The sequence below is a fragment of the Curcuma longa genome, unplaced genomic scaffold (genome assembly GCF_044706935.1).
Source record: "Curcuma longa cultivar G26 ecotype Majalengka, Jawa Barat unplaced genomic scaffold, ITB_CL_G26_1.1 contig_27788, whole genome shotgun sequence".
Classification (NCBI taxonomy): domain Eukaryota; kingdom Viridiplantae; phylum Streptophyta; class Magnoliopsida; order Zingiberales; family Zingiberaceae; genus Curcuma; species Curcuma longa.
Window position 1 is genome coordinate 25011 of NW_027433519.1, and position 19210 is coordinate 44220.

At 38.4% G+C, this 19210-nt stretch overlaps 2 protein-coding genes across 2 annotated transcripts; both read right to left on the bottom strand.

Annotated features, from left to right (window-relative positions):
* Positions 1 to 93: 93 nt before the first annotated feature.
* Positions 94 to 10170, bottom strand: LOC141819103 (uncharacterized). The gene is made up of 12 exons (XM_074706469.1): positions 9893 to 10170; positions 9285 to 9373; positions 8124 to 8249; positions 7138 to 7207; positions 6094 to 6218; positions 5406 to 5514; positions 5273 to 5336; positions 5087 to 5142; positions 3832 to 3939; positions 2107 to 2256; positions 721 to 891; positions 94 to 514 (listed from the first exon to the last, which is right to left on the bottom strand). The coding sequence occupies exons 1-12, from the start codon at positions 10028 to 10030 to the stop codon at positions 281 to 283; spliced, it is 1440 nt and encodes a 479-aa protein (XP_074562570.1). The 5' UTR covers positions 10031 to 10170; the 3' UTR covers positions 94 to 280.
* Positions 10171 to 10375: 205 nt separating this feature from the next.
* Positions 10376 to 18451, bottom strand: LOC141819104 (uncharacterized). The gene is made up of 3 exons (XM_074706470.1): positions 18276 to 18451; positions 10620 to 10733; positions 10376 to 10540 (listed from the first exon to the last, which is right to left on the bottom strand). Exons 1-3 carry the CDS (start codon positions 18400 to 18402, stop codon positions 10494 to 10496), a joined length of 288 nt encoding a protein of 95 aa, XP_074562571.1. The 5' UTR covers positions 18403 to 18451; the 3' UTR covers positions 10376 to 10493.
* Positions 18452 to 19210: the final 759 nt, after the last annotated feature.

Genomic DNA, 19210 nt, shown 5'->3' on the forward strand with positions numbered 1-19210 from the left:
ATGATAAAGTAGCAAATTTACTACACAAATCTTTAAAATGACATTGAATTTCCACAGAATGTCCAAATCAATTTGAAAAAAGTATTGATAGAAATGTAAATACTATTAATATTAATATCAAGGACCTATACTTATTAATTACACAAGTTAATAATATACACAGGTAGTGACTACCTAGGAAGATCTATTTTGATTTTTTCTCTCCCCTGTAACAAACTTAAGCATGCTTTAGATGGTATCATAGTTTGCTTTCTTGCTACAATTTGGTTAGGAATATGCTTCATGATTGAAGAAGTCTTGGGCCTGAGTTTGAAGCCATCCACGATGAAATTGTGTCGACGAGCTTATCGACATCTTTAGATATTTGTGCCCTTACGATCCCTGAGTCTGTGCCCAATGTATTGCTTACTTCTCTTGCAACAGCTTCCCACGGTGTTCCTACTGTTAAGTTTGATAGAATCTCGCCTCCACGGTTTACAGCATCTGCCATAGCAGGTGGGATATCGGGGAGAATCTGCAAATGATAGATCTATCAGCAAGTGATTGCAGTAACAAGAATGAATCCAAAAAGCGTCATGGTTGAATTTTTTCAGGTTGCGTTCTATTAGCAACCAAGAAGTAATACCTGCTTGCAAGAATTGCCAGACTTATTATTTCTAACTATAGAATTGTGGTTAGATTGAACGAAGTAAAATCATGAGAATGGCATGTAGTCTGTACCTGCTGTAATGGGAGCCCATGATCTCCAGGCAGTAGTCGCACCGACATGTCCAATTGTGAGCTAATGGCAGATCCTCCGGTCAGTAACTGCGCCAGTGTCGGAGTTTCATCGATCGTATCATTGTCAAACTTTATCAAGAGGTTCCTTGAAACACCGTAGTATGATTTTATCTGCAAAAATTGGAAGGGAACTGCAAGTGAGTATCAAATTGGATCCGTCAATATTTAACTGATGAAGTGTAAAATCTATACAAGAACAAATCGATATAGGTGACAAAAAAAACAGATGCTGAAGTCGTAGGTAATATGATTTTATTTTCTTTCAACCAATTATTTAACAAAGCTAATTTATTACTTGTTACAGTGGCATCGTATTATTCTCTGTTCTTAGTTGGCGTGATCCTTTGCTTGTTTTAGAATTGAGCAAAAGCTCAGAAAACAATCGACCATATAAATTTTAGGTATAAGGCTCTTAGTCAACTAGAAGTTTCACGCAACTAAAATGACATGCATATCCAACTAAAGAATGTAGAAGCAATCAAAGACCTCTGTTTTTTCTCCAAAAAGCAATCAAATTTACCCTTACAGATAACCTGAAGATCTATTTATGAATCCCATCTTTTTTTGTGCAACAGTTATGAAGATATGTATGTGAGCCTCATCTACTACATAAAGCATCCTACAAACTTATTGAGTTTCCAAGTGCAACATATTATTGAGTATGATTTTACATAGTGATGGCTAGGCCTATAAATTTCTCCTAAGTAGATAATTCTATAGCATAGGGGATACCTTGGGGAGATAAGAAGTTGTGAAAACCAAGAGACTTGCAGATAAGAGAATTTTAATTCTTAGTGTCCGAGGAGCGCCTCATTTTCTCCACAGGTGTTTAAGAGAGAAGTATAGAGAGGATTGAAAGTTCTTTTGTACAAGGTGTGAGTATCAATTTGTCCAATTTTCATTACATTAGATAAATTTGAATTCTGTCTGTGGATGTGGTCACTGAACCACATTAATTTAGTGTAAATCCACAATACTTTGCTTATCCTTCTGTGTGTTTGTGCATTCTACCATGGTAGATGAAGATTCCACTATATGGCCTTCTGATGAAAATTATTATGTATTCTAGAGACACTGATTTTAGATTCACAAGTTCCTGGTTGGAGATGTGAGTTGCAACATCCGAAACATCAACATCAATCAGCTCCATATCTCTTGTTGATCACTTGGGCTAGCTTATTCTCCTTCTCAGGCTATCCATTCCTTCGGGGCCAAATATCATTTTTACTGCTTAGCACTGGACTAAGACACCCCACAAACTACTAAAAGAAAGAACAAGCAAAAACAGTATTCTAAAAACAGTTCAAGATGTAAAAAGTATCATACCAATCTGCGTGTCTCCTCTGGTTTTGGACTGAATTCCTCTCTTCCATTAGCTAAATCCATATACAATGGAGGGAGTTGCTCGACTAAAGGCAATACTTGTTTCATAATTGGAGGACTAATATTCTCGAGCTGCTTCATAGCCATTTCTGCCTATTCATTGAACAACAACAAAATGATAAGCCCAATGGAAGAATGACAGAACAAACACAAGATGACAATATTTCCTAAAATTTATTAAGCTCGATTAGATTTTATAGCATAATACTTGGCATTGAAATGGAAAAAACTTCAAGCAGTGGCCGAAGGTTTGCTTGACTATTTCAGAGCTAATGACTTGCCTTAAACGAGGTAACTGTAAAGATACAGTTAACAGGTTGAGAAATGGTTTAAATGAGTACCAGGATTTAGATAATACACGGATCAATATCCAGATTAATTTCGAACAATATTTCATACATAGATATGAATGCCAAGATATGTACAAAGAATGAAGAAAATGGTCTTGTTTAGATTCTTGGCTGCACGACTCATCAAATTATTGCCTAACTAAACCTCAAATATAATTCCACAATAAAAAATTCAATTTCTTTGAGCTCAAATTTAAAACGTATCAGAGCTTGAACTCAATCTAATATGGAGCTTGTACCACATTATGCTTTAACTCTATTCTGATACCATCAAAATAGCACTACAACACCTTCTTTAGACATCTCTATGAAACCTTGCTTAGACATAAAGATGAAATTAGGCAAATGACTCTAATCAAGAGCTACAAATGACTTTGCTCACAAGTTTATTCCTAAAAATACAGCTAAAACTTGCCCTGTTGAAATATTGAGCTGAGCTCAAAAAGGCATTTAGGAATCAAACTCCATGAAGCTCCGCTCATTTGAAGACTGGATAGTAAGATCCACCACCAGATTACAACACATTTAAATTGCAACCAGATCCTACTTGGGTTCTTTATTGGAGATTTGAGAGAATCCTAAACTGATAGGTGAATTTCAACTCCAGAGAAAAACAGATCTCAAGAATATCAAGCTTGTCCTAATTTTCTATCTAAATCGAAGTCAGAAATAGCAAAATTTTAAAGAAAGTCCAAGAACTTTTGACTTCATGACAAATTCTAAGGATAGGTTTTCCAAGTGGCCGAGACCACAAAATAACCTATCTTCAGAATTCAGATGCAGTCTGATATGCCAACTTCTGATGTATCCCTCAACAGCTAACCTGCTTATGAAAAGTAAAATCCTCAGGTGGCTAAAGTGATAAACAGCTTTATGGTGCAGATGCTCAGAAAAATGTACAAGATGCTCAACTTCATCTGATATTTATGTTTGAAAGATGATAAATGGTCCCCTGAGGTACCATGGAGCATAAGATAGGAAAATAAGAGTTTTGACAATGCATTCTTTTTGCTAAAATTATTTAACTGGTGATCAACATTTTCTGCTCACCTAACTGGGAAATACCAAAAAATACATCCGATAGACCATCTGCATAAATCTTTAATGTAACCAATCTTCATTTGTAGATATACATCTAGAGCATAACATTTAATTCTGTTATTCTGGCAAGTGATAATCCTTGTTTTATGATAAATTGAGTTTTATAGGCTGTGAATTTCATAGCTATAAATATTTAGATGCTAACAATGCATATCCAAAATCAATTACAAAGGTAAGAAACTATCTGCAGCATCAGAAAGGAAATATGTATACTCACACCACGACGAAGTGATGGAGATGATGTGAGTTGAGATAGAAGAGGACCAAAACTTTGAGCCACTGGCACAATGACTGGAGAGAATAAGGGAACAGCCAAGCTTGCTTCCTGTAAAAAGAAAGAAAACAGAATCACCTTTAACATATCATTTTGATTCAATTGAAGGGTAGAATCATGACTTCTCACTTCAACATATGTAAAGCACGATATCTAGTTACATATATGCATGATACATGAATTGATCTCCTATATCAGAATAATTTCTCTTGGCATGTAAAAGCAACTAGTTTGTAACACAAGATTCATACAACAAATATACCTAGGCATCAGGTAGCATTCAACATAATTACACTACTGCCTTTTGACATTCCCATAGCACCTTAAGAATTTAACTCATGGGAACTCCATATTAATTCTGATGCAGTATACTTCATCTTCTGTGTCTTTCTTTAGAAATAATAATTTCTTTTCTGTCTCTTCCCTTCCTCTTATATCTATTTAATTTGGCATAAATCTCTGATCTTTGTTTTGGACAAACTCATGATTGAGAAAATCAGCCAGCAACCGTGATCAAAGTTTTGAGAACCCAAGCAAGACAAGGCCCAAATTTTACTAAAAGCATAAAATACAAGATCTACAGCTAGGTGACAAAGATTCATTTTTCACAAAGAAATTTTATTTGTAATATTATCAAAGCACTTAGTCTGTTCACTGGGGTGAATGAATAGGAGGAGACGGAGAGGAGGAAAAGGGAAAAAGATAAATGTTATAAAATACACAGATGTGGATTCAATTTGGCAATAGGTAATTTGTCTCAATCCATGAAACTAGGCATTGCAATCAATCTTAGACTGATTAACAGTTAGGCAGTGAATAATCTTACTGCAACTAAAATAAGCAATGAGAATATCTACATTTTTTTTATTTTTTATTTTTTTGATAATCTAGGTGTCCCAACTCTTGCATTCCGACCTGGAGGTGGACGGCCCGACCCTACAAACCGCCCACCATGCAAATCCGGAAGTGCACGATTCCTTGCTGAGTAGTCAACGTCTCAGATTTTTCATCCCACTAGAAAAAAATATCTTGTAGTGCACCGTAGCTAGGATTCAAACCGTGGGTGTTTGAGTAACCCACTGAGTACCTTGCCGCTACACCATTGCCCGAAGGACATATATTTCCAAACATAAAGCTCAGAATATCTACATTTAAAGTTAAATCCACATTTAGTTATACACATGCATGAAAGTATCACCTTGTTGTTGAAAGCCATCAATATATTCCCGCATCTTTGAACAGCATATCTTGAACCTTGCATATCAATAACTTGTTAAGGACGAAGATACATAGACTAAGAAATAATTGTGTTTTAATTTAGTGCATCTACATATGCATGTAACAACTATGTCTGTATAAAGAGAGAGAAGAGACAAGAAACTACCAATGAGAAGATGGATTACAGATCCTAAAGAATGGCCAATACCAAATGTTGGAAGGTCATTCACCTGCCATGTAGCAAAAAGGTTGATTTTTTTTTCCTTTTATGGAAAATAAGCAGTAGACAATCAACTCACACTGTCCTGTAAGAATCTTAAGCATCTGTCAAACTTAAATTGAACTTCATCTGCAATCAAAAAGTGATCAAAACCGCTAGCAAAAGGTGTTGCAATCACCAACGCCCCCCTAAATCATGAAAATAGCTTTAACTAAATAATGCCCAAAGAAAAAATAATAAGTTTAGTGCACAAATAGAATGACACAGAGCCAACTGATGGAAAATATAGCCAACTTACGAATAAGAACAAACTGATAGTAACCAAAAATATATTGAACTACCACAAGTCTGAAAATTTGAAAGAGGAAGAATCATGATTCCTGAAACATAGTTTTCACTGAAAAGCAGATATATGCTTAAAGAAACACAGTATTACAAGGTGCAAACAGCTACTACCAAGCCAATACAACAAGTTCCTGTAAATGACAAGGTCTTTCAGAAGATACATCATGTACAAGAAATCACTATAGCAATAAGGATTCAGATAAAAATGTTTCATGATCTTAGCTGATGGTCTATGGTAAAATAATTAACCTTACATACAGCATTGCTAGATGGTATATCCCAAAAACTGAAGAAAACAACATAGATCACTAATAATGAGATAACCAATGCTAAACCTTTAAAACAAAATACTGGCAAAAGTCAATTGCTATGTCAGTTATGAAGGTTAGAAGCTAATCCAAATGAATAAAATTTCTACTTACTCTTTAGAGAGACGCTCAAGAAAAAGGCGGTATGTAAGCTGTGGAGCAGCTCCAACAAAAATACCACCCACAAAATGAACAACAGCTGTTGGGCTTCTATTTTTAGGTCTAAGCACCCATGCTCCCTGAAATTAAACAAGAAAAAAAAACAAAATATGAGTACAAACACTGACAAATTCTGTTTGGATAAATTGAAACCAAAAAGAAGACTTTCTAGATTTCTTGGACCTGGTGACAGTATGCAAGTTTACCATAAAAGGAAAGAAAGTTTCTCCACTTGAAACATCATTGTGGTGGTTTCTTTAAATTATTTTTCATTTAAATGATTTGGACATTAATTTAAAACAAAGAGACAAAAAGAAAAACAAAGTAAAATATCAAATAAGGAACTTCGAATGTTGGCATTCTCAGCTGACAATACACATTAAAATAGAGTTAGTAGCTTTCAGACAAGTTGATTGTCCTCATATAAATAACGCAGTCATAACAGCTTGGAACATGTGGGCAGACACTTGTTTGACTTTGCCATATCAGGAAGCAATCTCAATGAAGAACAACAAAGTACTCTTGTCAATACTGAATATTTAAGAAAAAACATGATTGAATATTCAGTTGCTTTCCCATACAATAATAATAATAAAAAAGACAGGCCTATGCTTGAAGTTCCTGTCAATACGAGATCCCAGAAAAAGGTCGAATCATAATCGATTTATTGTACGCAACCTCACCCTGTATTACAAGAGGTTGTTTCCGCGACTTGAATCCGTAATCACCAGATCACACGGCAATAACTTTTCCATATAATAATATAATTAATTTAAAATTTCCAAAGAGCATACTAGCACAAGGTGAACTCCCCGGTCTACATTGTCAATGATTTGATTTGATTTCAATTTTTCAGGAAATTCCCATAAATGACCCAATTTATGGATGCTTATGCCTTGTTGCCGGGTCTAATAAAAAAATCTAAATAATTTTGCCTAATTGCTTGTCTAAAATGAACAAAGTTATGCACATTAGATATTCATATATTAAATGGAAGACCTCGATCTCCCTCCAGTCTCCAGAACCACCCCAAGCTTCTTGTGACTGCCTAGCTGTCTCTGTGATTAATCTGCATGAGCACAATAGATCATAAATTGCTATGTTTAACATCAAGTCAAAAAGAAAAACGACACAAAACTAAAAAGATTAAAATTCCAACCTTAGTAATAACATCACAATTTTGATGATTATAAAGTAATTAAAGAAAGACTCAATTTTTTTAGACTATTAACAACCCTGTACAAAATCCAACTCAGGAACTGAAAATTTTGATTAATTAAGGAATCATAAATTAGTTTATAAGATCTGTTCAAATGAAGGTTTTTCTTTAAAAAAATGTCACTGCAGCCTGAAAGGGGTTCATCATTCCAAACCTCATTCTTTGCTTGGACTAGTAAATATGGCAGGTAATGCCACTTGGCACGGTACGATATTCTAAACCTCAACCCAAGTTTGGTCAAACAACTTAAACCACAGCAAAACTGAAAGAGCTTGTTTCTTTAGAGTTGCGCCCAAAAAGTAATGACAGAGTGATGAGTGAATACAGTATTAATGGATTAATGGAATCAGATAGAGAACTAGACAAATTCCCTATGATTGACTAATCAAACAAACCCATGTCACAACCCAAGACCTATTAGAATAGAAAACTTCTGTCCAGATTTTTCCCCCCTAATGTCTAGATTACAAAAATCTCATTCACCTACTCAAGGTAGGACACTGCATCTTTTCCTAGGTAAGGATGCCACCAGCTAGCTATGCTAAATTCAGAAGTACAATGCTCTCTTTTTAGTCGCTATTTGTTGCTTCAGGAATCCCATTGTGTTGCATAAGTTTTCAAAAGATCGAAGTACAATATGTTTGTCGTTGAAAACTAGGTAGTTGATATGCTTTTGCCATAGTAACCCCAGCATTGCATGAACAACTGGTAAAAGAATAGAACAGTTGACTATGAAAGGGTAGAAAGAAGCAGCAATTAAGTATACCTTTCAATTTGAGAGTAGAGCTGAATGTCAGTAGTGGAATTATTTCTAGGAGGCTCTGGCCTGCTTCCAGTTCCTTCTGCATAACAGATGGTACTTCTTTTGATCAATGGACTCTGATGCTGCAACCTGCACATTTACTTCTAGTATTGAATTCCTGTTAATACCTAGAGACAAGCATTCGATTAACTGTTCCTGTGAAAAATTTCATAATCCACACATTCAAGGTCACGCAGATATTTTCCATTCAGTATGGAACAAATTCTCTTGTGTCTGTAGGGTTTTTCTCTTTTTCATTCTTGATGTGTATGTTATTCAAAAGGGTTTCAGATAGAGGTCGTCGGATAGGGGAGGATGGGTCAAGTAGATAATTAACTTTAACCTTGTATTATGACTAGTGACTAATCAACATAACCCAATAATTCAAGGCACTCTAAAGTGACCACATTCAAATTTAAATTAACAAGGCTCCAAAATGGGAATGGTCAGGTCAGTTAACATGAATTGAATAAGCTGATCATTTTATATGAATGATGAATCTGCATCAAGTGTTGGAAATTTTCTGTGTTTCTCAATGGTTTGGTTGATCAGTCCTTCAGACAAATACCCAACCTTCTAGTCAAAACCAAATGAGTCAGATGTTGGAGTTTGTGTTAATATAGTGAGGATCATATGCTTCATAGACAAAATTCACTTAAACTTCAGAGTGTTACACCCTTCAGTTACTTCTTAAAAGACAACATTATATTTTCAATCAGAAATTAAATTGATGACTGTCATCACAATATTGATGTATTATAGGTTCTTCAAAATCACAGCAAGTGACCTTTTATTTGTTCTTCCAAGGATCCATTTTTCCTCACATATGTATATCAACTAACAAATTACAGATTGTGAACTATTTGACAATCAAAGCATTGTAAATCTGATTGCATATGCTTTTAAAGAGAAATTGAGGGGAAAATCCATGAATTAACCAATCTGAAAGAAAAATAACACAACTTCCCTGTTATCTCAAAATTCCATGCATTTTCATAATAAAATAATTTTAAAATCTCTCTTAGTTTTCATGTCACGCTTGCCATATATGGTAAGGATGTAACAGTAATAAATGCTCAATTTCTTACAACAGAATGATTGGATATTTCCAACAAGTAACCTCACCTACTAAGACTAACACCTGAGCATCTTTTCTTTGCAATGCAAGAGATATCAAAATTATGAGATTTAACCATACGACTGCGGGCAAAATCCTGAAAGTCATGGTACGATAATCATTATTTGGAATTAGGTAAAAGTACCCAAACAATTAAAGTGCACTAAGAATTTGAACAAGAAATAAACTTCTGTGGCGCAAAAAAAAAAAAAAAGGGATCAATAGGTGAACTTAGATTATCACAGTGGCAGGAAAAGCAGTAACTACGATAAATATACCAAAAAAATGTCGAATTGCTTAGATCCCTTGTTAAATCTTGTTAGGACAATGGAAAAAACTTCCGCAAAATTCTGTCGAAAATGTGTTCTCTTTCAAAAATTGGCAAAAGAATGGTATGGCTCGCAACATGTATCTTGCTCATATATGCATGTAACTCAGCTTCCATTCACTAACCAAGCAAGCGCGCAAAACCACGATTTTAACATAAGCCGCGCGAACGAGGATCGTGTAGCAGAATAAATATAGTCCAAAAGGGGGCAGGAGATCCTCGAGCTACAGTCCAGAGCGAGAACAGCAAGCAGCGACAAAAACCGAGAACAAGGAATGAGGAGGGGACCTGCGCGACGTAGAGGGAAGAGATAGGCCGAGGGTTGCGGCTGGCGGCGAGGGAGGAGGTCGAGGCGGGGAAGGCATAGGAGACGCCAGGGGAGAGAGCGCCCATTCGATTACCGACGGGAAGACCGATCCCCACCATGAATCCGTGCCCAATGAAGTGATTCGCCCGGCTCTTCAATCAATCAGGCATCCTTTTTATCTTCTCGATCAGGTTGTTCGATTGCGTACCTGAGTGGGTGTTCTTGATGGATGAAGACTAATTCTATGGTGCTCAAACCGATTCCAGTACGCTTGAAAATGTAATATTGCGATTCACGGCAGGATCTCTTTATCTAATTTGTAAAAACAAAAAATAAAAAAGAAATACAATTTTCATGGTGATGCCGTTTTTATCCAAACTAATGTGCCAAATTTCTAACAAAGGAATAATATGATCGAAGAATAATAACCAAACGTAGCATGCAGTCCATCAAATATCTTTTATCAATCCGATCTATAATTATAATTAACTTAAAAATTCTTCAAACATTTAATCCTCCAGAAACAACAAAGATCAGCTCGGGCCATGGATTGAGAAGACACAGTCAGGTTGTGGAGTACTGTCAAGCACCTTCGGCGAGTGTCCGTTTTGTAGTGCTTATGTATAGAACTGCATTAAGAACGCGAACGAGGTCAGGTAAAGCACACCAGCAAAATCAGATAGACGAACTGTAGATCCTCGGATGTACCATTATTTCCCCTGATAAATGCATCGCCATACTTGTTTTTCAGCTGGCCATTGACATACTCCTCTGTTTGTTCCATTGCGATATTCATGTATCCATCTAGACAGGCAAGAATACCTACAATCCAGGTGGAATTATGAGAATCGTAATCAAGCGAACCAACGTAACGACTTTCAAATTTCTTCATCAGGGGAAAAAAATCATATTTCTTCATACATATGGAACCTTTCAAACTGACATAAGCATATTTGTTCTACGATTGTAAAACTCTAAGTTGTAATTATAAACTGGAGGAACAACTACCCATTATACAAAGGCTAAGCTTAGAGCTGGCAACCTGACTATTCGATCCATCATTCAATTTAAATGTTTTCCATATGTTCAATACTACACTTTTGTGGTGCATTTGGTTCATTAAACAAAATTAGACAAGGAGTACAATGGTTATTCCTGGGAATAAAATAGAAAAAGAACTGAAAAAGGCTTGGGCATCCTTTAATTTTGTTACTGTAATGGATCCGATTACTAGGCAGGAATATTGTAATGAGTGACAAAGATATGCTAGATAAATAATTTGCTTAACTCGTCTTCTCCCACAACCTGCTCAGCCAGACAGTTCCATCTGACCAATCAGACATTTTGATAACCTCATCCAGTCTGACCAGCCTGATTGGTCTGTTCGGCCTGACTAGCCTGACTACTCACAACCAACTCAATTGGTAAATCAACCCATCTTGCCCAACTGCCCTGAGTGGCACTTCCAAGCTCACCTTCCTTACCAATCCAACTAATCTACCAGCCTTATGTGAATACGATTTGTCTGACCTGACCGACTCACTTTGATTGACCGGCTAGACCAACTTCCCTAGCCTGCCCAACTAGTAGCCTGCTTGGCTCTCTTATTAGTTCAATCAACTACCCAATTTGACTTGCATACCTGGCTCAATTAGCCCAATTAGTCCCTCCAACTCACTAGACCCAACAAACCCCTTCGACCACCTGATCTAGCATGTCCTTCTGGCCTCGACTGATCTGTTCCACGAGAAGAGTCTGACCTGTTCATTGGACCCAACTAATCCTTCCTGCCCACCTGACAGGTCCGACCATTGATCTCTTTGGTCCACCCGATAGCTACCCACCCGTTTTTGTTGGCCCTATGTATTTATTTGAAGGATACAATAATAAGGAACAGTCATTGATAGAAGAATAGCCATTTCTTATGAATTTAGAACAACTATTCCAAAGGAATAGGTATTTCAAGGTCACTTTCGCAGCCAGACATAGGATTGATAATTCCATGGAAAATCATAGGGAATAGAATAGTTATTCCCATGAATCAACACACCATTGAAGTTATAGGCTATGGCCAAGGATAAATGGGCCAATGGTAGTAGTCAAATTTTAATACTAGTTTCTTCACTGTAAATCTGAAGGTAATCTAAACTGTATTTAAAAAGACTGTTATCATCAAGTCTTGCGAATCTCAACTAAAGAATTGCCTACATGGATTCTAGCCCTCCATTAAATTACATATTCAAGGACTTAAAAACCGACCATCTAGGTGAATTTGGAAGAAAACTGCATAAAATATTGGACATTAATTTCCCTTTAACAACAGATTTAGGGGAAAACAAGAGAGACATTGTTGAGGGGCATATGACTGCAAGTTAATGAAGGTAGGGAATTGATGCAGGGATGACGCATGAAGAGTTAAATTTTAATGGACCATAACTTTTGACTTAGATATCAGAACAAGACATGGTCGATTTCTAATTGAAGCTCTTTCAGAGACTTTTATTCGGTAACAAGTGGAACCCGTACTGACCCACGTTCGGATCCATCAGACATCATTTAGTGTCTTTTCAGAGGCTCTGAACTTATTTTTTACTATTTATAATAATTTTTTATTTTTAAAATTTTAGGATATTTTTGACTTTTCCAAATTAGGATTTTATTTAGGGTCTATTTATATGTATGTTTAGTTATTTTTGGATAACTTTTGATTATTAAATAAAATTTTCTTTTTCGACAAAATCCTAGAACAGTGCCGTCGTGACTTCTTTTCATTTTTCCAACTTCTCGTGCTTGTTTTCGCTATAATTCTCCTCTAATCTTTCACCTCCAGAATAATCACTATTCTGTTTGGCGTCAATTAGTATCAGAACGCATCAGATCCAATGGAAGATCGTCGTGATTGTGGTAACAATATACAGGCTCCAATGGAGGAAGCCTAGTACCGTGATCGTAACGTTCAGGATGTGATGATTGAAGATGTGTAGAGACAAGTCACAGAATTAACCCAGTGTCTAGTGTCGCGAGATTTTGAAGATCGAGAGATCTATGATCGTGATTCCGCATCCACCTTCGACAACCCTTACCACAACCACGATAGGTTCTCGGATAGTTGAGGTCAAGAGGAACGATATGTAGACTTCGATTTTCAAGTTGATTTACTTGAGTTTTTAAATACGTTACAAGCAGAAGGATTCGTTGATTGACTCAACGAGATAGAAAGAATTTCTTATTATAAGGAGGTGTCTGATCGGATGAAAGTAAAGTTGGTTGCCATTAGACTCAAGGGTCAAGCATCCGCATGGTGGGAAACAGTTGTGGCACTCTCAAGAGAAGATGAAAGGTCACTTCCTTCCTTTTGGATACACTTATGCTCTGTTTCTGCGACTTCACATGTTGAGGCAGGGTGCGAGATCAGTCGATGATTATACAGAGGAGTTCTACCAGTTAATTGCCCGAAACGACTTATCGGAGACAGAGAAGCAGATGGTGGCACAATACTTAGGGGGATTGCGCCAACCCTTACAAGATATCCTTAGTCTTAATTCGCTGTGGACGGTTTCAGAGGCCTACCAGCATGCACTAGCTGTTGAAAAATAACAGAACCGAAAACCAATGGTTAGAGGTGACCAAAACAGTCAGCCAATTCGCCCTTAAGATTCATGTCTTTCACAACAACAACCACCATAGGTTAATTCTAAGGCATCTATCAGGTGTTATCGTTGTGGTGAACAGGGGCACAGGGCAAACAAATGCAAGACACCTGCTCTTGCTAATCAGAAAGGCAAAAATTTATTAATCGAGGAAGACGTGGAAGATGAGAAGGAGGCAATTGGTGAACCAGTGTATGATGAGGATGAAGTTGACGAGGTGCTTTATGGTGATAGTCATGAAACTTTAGTTGTTCGCAAGAGTCTACTTACACCAAAAGGCAAATTCAAGAGATGATTGGTTGAGAACCAATATATTCTACACTACTTGCATAGTTGTGGATAAAGTTTGCAAGATGATTATTGACAGCGACAGTTGTGAGAACGTTGTGTCTGATGAGGCTGTCCAGAAATTACAATTGAAGACGGACCATCATCCTAAGCCATACAAGTTATCGTGGCTGAATAAAGACAGTGAGGTAACAGTAGATAAGCGATGTCTTGTATCATTTTCTATTAGCAACAAATATTTTGATAATGCTTGGTGTGATGTGGTGGTCATGGATGCATGTCATGTATTGTTGGGGCGACCTTGGCAGTATGATCACAGTGTTATTCATGATGGACGAAAGAATACCTATACTCTTCACATCAAGGGAAAGAAGATTGTGTTAGCGCCACAGTGGGAAGGAACTACTCCAATTTCGACAGCTAAGAATACTAATTTGCTTTCTATTTCCAGATTTATAGATGAGATGGAGTTTGGAGACGTAGTCTATGCTTTGCTGTCTTGTCGGAACAATGCCATGACCATTGATGTGGCTTTACTAGCAGAAGTACAACTGCTAGCAGATTTTGTCGAGCTGATGCCAGAGGATCTTCCTCCTGGACTACCACCTATAAGAGATATCCAGCATCAAATTGATCTTGTTCCGGGTCAAGTTTGCCTAATCGACTAGCATATTGCCTCAGTCCCAAGGAGGCCAAAGAGTTGCAGCAACAAGTGGTAGAATTATTAAAAAGGGGTTATATTTGTGAGAGCATGAGCCTCTGTGCAGTTCCTGCCCTACTAGTGTCAAAGAAGGATAGTTCGTGGCGTATGTGTGTTGACAACCAGCCATCAACAGAATTACAGTTAAGTACAAATTTTCAATCCTCCGCTTGAATGATATATTGGATCAACTATTCAGTTCTAGGGTCTTCTAAAAAATTGACCTTAAAAGTGGATATACCATATCAAAATATTACCTGGAGATGAATGGAAGACAACGTTTAAGACGCAACATGGGTTATACGAGTGAATAGTCATGCCTTTTGGATTGTCAAATGCACCCAGCACATTCATGAGGTTCATGCATCAGATCTTGCGGTCTTTTATAGGAAAATTTATGATGGTCTACTTTGATGACATTCTTGTCTATAGTCTGACGTAGGCATCACACTTTGATCACCTCCATACTATTTTTGAAAAATTGAAGATGGAGTGCTTATGTGTCAACAAGAAGAAGTGTTCCTTTTTTACTACGTCGATATCTTTTCTTGGCTTTATTGTGTCTACTGATAGTGTTCACGTAGATCAATCAAAGATAGGCGCAGTCTTGGAGTGACCTCAGCCAAGGACCTTGCATGATGTCAGAAGTTTCCATGGATTAGCTTCTTTCTACCGTCGGTTCATCAGAAACTTTAGCACTCTGATTGCTCCCATCACAGAGTGTCTTAAGGGACGTGATTTCAAGTGGTGACCGAAGCACCAGAACAAAGATAGACACGGTCTTGGAGTGACCTCAGCTAAGAACGTTATATGAAAGAGGCAGAGAGTTAGTTTTCAACTAGTCAAGTAGAAGATGACCAAGGCACCAGTTCTGGCACTTCCTGATTTTGACCATGTGTTTGAGGTGAATTATGATGCATCTGGCATTAGTATTGGGGGTGTGCTGAGTCAGTCTGGACGACTAATTGCTTTCTTCAGTGAGAAACTATCCGGATCCAAGAAGAATTATTCTACCTACGACTTAGAGTTTTATGTCATTGTTCAGTCCTTGAAACATTGGCGTCACTACCTAGTACCGAAGGAGTTCATTCTGTTTACTAATCATGAAGCCTTGAAGTACATCAATGGTCAACACAAGCTGAGTAGGCGATATGCCAAGTGGATGACTTATTTGTAGGAGTTCACCTTTACACTGAGACACCAAGCAGGGAGCCTGAACCATGTTGCAGATGCCCTGAGCCGTCGCTCTTCATTACTTATCACTATGAGTACTAAAGTTGCAGGCTTTGAGGTTTTCGTTGACATGTATGCAACTGATCCTTCATTCGGGAGGATATTCCAGGAGGTACAAGATGGTCACCATCATGATTTTATTTTGCATAATGGTTATCTGTTTCGTGGATTATAGTTGTGTGTTCTAGATTATTCATTGAGGCAGTAGATTATCAGTGAGCTTCATAATGAGGGTCACTTTGGTCGTGATAAGACACTGGTCCTTATCTCTGTAGATTTTTATTGACCCAAGTTGACTAGTGACGTTGCTCACTTTGTAGACCGATGTTATGTATGCCAACGGTCTAAGGGAATTCTAACCAATGCAGGCTTGTACACTCCTTTACCTGTTCCTGAAGCTCCTTTGATTCGATGTCAACATGGATTTTGTATTGGGTTTACCCTGCACCCAACGAACTTTAGATTCTGTTCTAGTTGTGGTTGATAGATTTTCTAAGATGACACATTTTATAGCTTGTAGGAAGACTATGGATGTTGTCCGGAATTATCCATCTTTACTTCAAGGAGATTGTGCATTTACATGGCGTTCCTAGATCTATGACTTCAGATCGTGATACAAAGTTCATCAGTCTATTCTGGAAAAGTTTATGGGGGAAACTGGGAACACAGTTGAACTTTAGCAGTGCCTACCACCCCCAGACAGATGGTCAAACCGAGGTGGTGAATCGGAGTTTGGGCAATCTTCTGAGGTGTCTGACAGGAACTAAGCCGAAGCAGTGGGATTTGACGTTACCTCAAGTAGAATTTGCCTATAACAGATCAAGAAACAAGATCACATGTTTGAGTCCTTTTGAGATTGTCTATGGGCGAAACCCATCCGGGTGCTAGATTTGGCCCCTGTCCCCCGTATAGGATGATTTAATCCTAAAGCAGAAGAGATGACAGAGCATCTTCAAGGCATTCAAGAGCAAGTGAAACTGACTATTCATGACAGCAATACTAGAGTATAAGACTCGAGTCGACAGTCATCGTCGTCAGGTACTTTTTGATGTTGGTGATTATGTTTGGGTTGTATTGACTCGTGATCGTTTCCTGACTGACGAGTACAATAAACTTAAAGATTGAAAGATTAGACCGTGTGAGATACTACAGAAGATCAATGACAATGTATACAAGTTGCACCTTCCGAGTCACTTGAAGACTTCTGACGTCTTTAATGTGAAACACTTGAGTCCTTGTTTGGTGGATGCTGATGATACTTCTATGAACTCAAAGACGAATTCTTTTCAACTCGGGATGACTGATATAGGGGTGATGCATGAGGAGTTGAACTTCAACGAATCATAATTTTTAACTCGGGTATCAGAACGAGACACGATCGGTTTCTAATCGAAACTCTTTTAGAGACCTTTATTCAGTACCGAATAAAACCCGTACCGACCCACTTTTGGGCCCATCAGACATCGTTTAGTGCCTTTTCAGAGGCTCTAAATATATTTTTTACTATTTATAGTAATTTTTTATTTTTAGGGTTTTAGATTATTTTTGACTTTTCAAATTAGGGTTTTATTTAGGGTCTATTTATATGCATGTTTAATCTATTTTTGGATAACTTTTGATTATTGAATAAAATTTTCTTTTTCGGCAAAATTCAAGAGACAACACCGTCGCGGCTTCTCTTCATTTTTTCAACTTTTCTTGCTTGTTTTCTCTACAATTCTTCCTCTAATCTTCTACCTTAGAATAATCACTATTCTACCCAATGTCAAGAATGGTATCCAGTGGACTGAGATATAAACATAGGTTCAAAGGCAGTTTCAGGATAGCAACTATTCAATTAATTTCAGATGAGCCGAATACAACATGGGTAGCTACGTATCATCTTCAGCAATCAAGCCTTCAACAAAGATAGCTAAACCATCATGAATAGAAGTGTATTAAATCAACAATATCATGAGGTTAAGTAAAATATCCAAGATCCCTTTCAAGACTCCAAAAGCTGGAAAATTGCCAAACAGATTTCAAGGGAAGTAGGATAAGCTGTTCATGACCAAACTTACACTCCATAACCACTTTCCGTAACTTGAAACTACCTGAATCAAAGAAATAGTTCATAGATTCTCTACTTCTTAATTCCAATAAGGTTTCCTATTTACATTGCTAATGATGTACAGCTCAACATAAAGATAATGCAGTCTAAGAGGTTGCTCATATAGGTGTGCAGTGTACACCTTCATAATTTCTCCTAAAATCATGATGTTGGACTCAGCTCAATCAATTGATACAGAGATTCGCTACAAATCTTAGGTAATATTAGGGCACAACCCCACAAATTCACGAACGATCTGGCCTCCAAAACGAATAAACGACGCGAAAAACGCAAACATCCACATGGAAAGATAAGTTTCCAGCGCAAAGAGGGAACCCCGTAAAAGAACGAAATAAAAGACTCCACAGAGCGAGGGGAAAAAAAAAAGGAGGGGGAAGAGCGACCTCGGTAATCGACCCCCGAGTTGAGCTTAACCACGACGGGACGGCCTCGGATCGACTTGAGGAAATCCGCCGGCGTCTTCACCGAGCCACCGCCTCCACTCCCCTTCTCTCCGCCGCCGGTACTCATCGCCGCCCTCGCCTCTTTCGAATACCTCGGGGTGGACCTCCTGTGCCCGTTAAGCCTAACCCACAAAAAACCAGAGTCCGGGACTCCGGGTTAACCGGTTAAGCAAACGAGCCGGCACGGATCCAAACGAGCCGGCCTGGTTATGGCGGCGGATTGATCCGATCTGGCTCGGACACGGTCGTCCTATCACCAATGTTAAAGCAAATTATACACTTTGCTATGCCGCGCCTTATTTCACGTGACTCGTATACGACACTTTTGACCCACCCTGCTGCCGCGCCGTTCGATCACCGCCGGCCGCCGGCCCAAACGCGATTGACGTGTCACTTGCCCCCTTCTAACGACGGATTCCAGTCGGATAGTGGCCGAAATATGACGAATTTATCTAAAAACGCGACTCCTGCCCACTCACAACCACTGCCTGTCAAATCGCGGTCGGATTCCGACCAAATTGTGGTCGGAGACTGACCGAGGAAGGACCTCGGTTGGTCTTTAGCCACGATTTGGCCAACAGTGTTAGGCGTCGGATTTCGATCAAATTGTGATCGGAGACCGACAGAGGAAGGACTGCCGTCGCACGTCGATCCTTTCTCAGCCGGTCTCCGATCGCGATTTGGCTGGCAGTGGCAATAAGCGGGCAAGGGTCACGTTTCCGAACAAATTCTCCGGATTCCGACCACTATCCGATCGGAATTTACCGCCGGAAGGAGCGCCGGCGAGTGGCGCGTCGATCGCGCTCGGGGCGGCAATAGTGGCGATGGGTCAAGGAGTCGCGCACGGGTCGCGCAGGATAGCAATACTCGCAAAT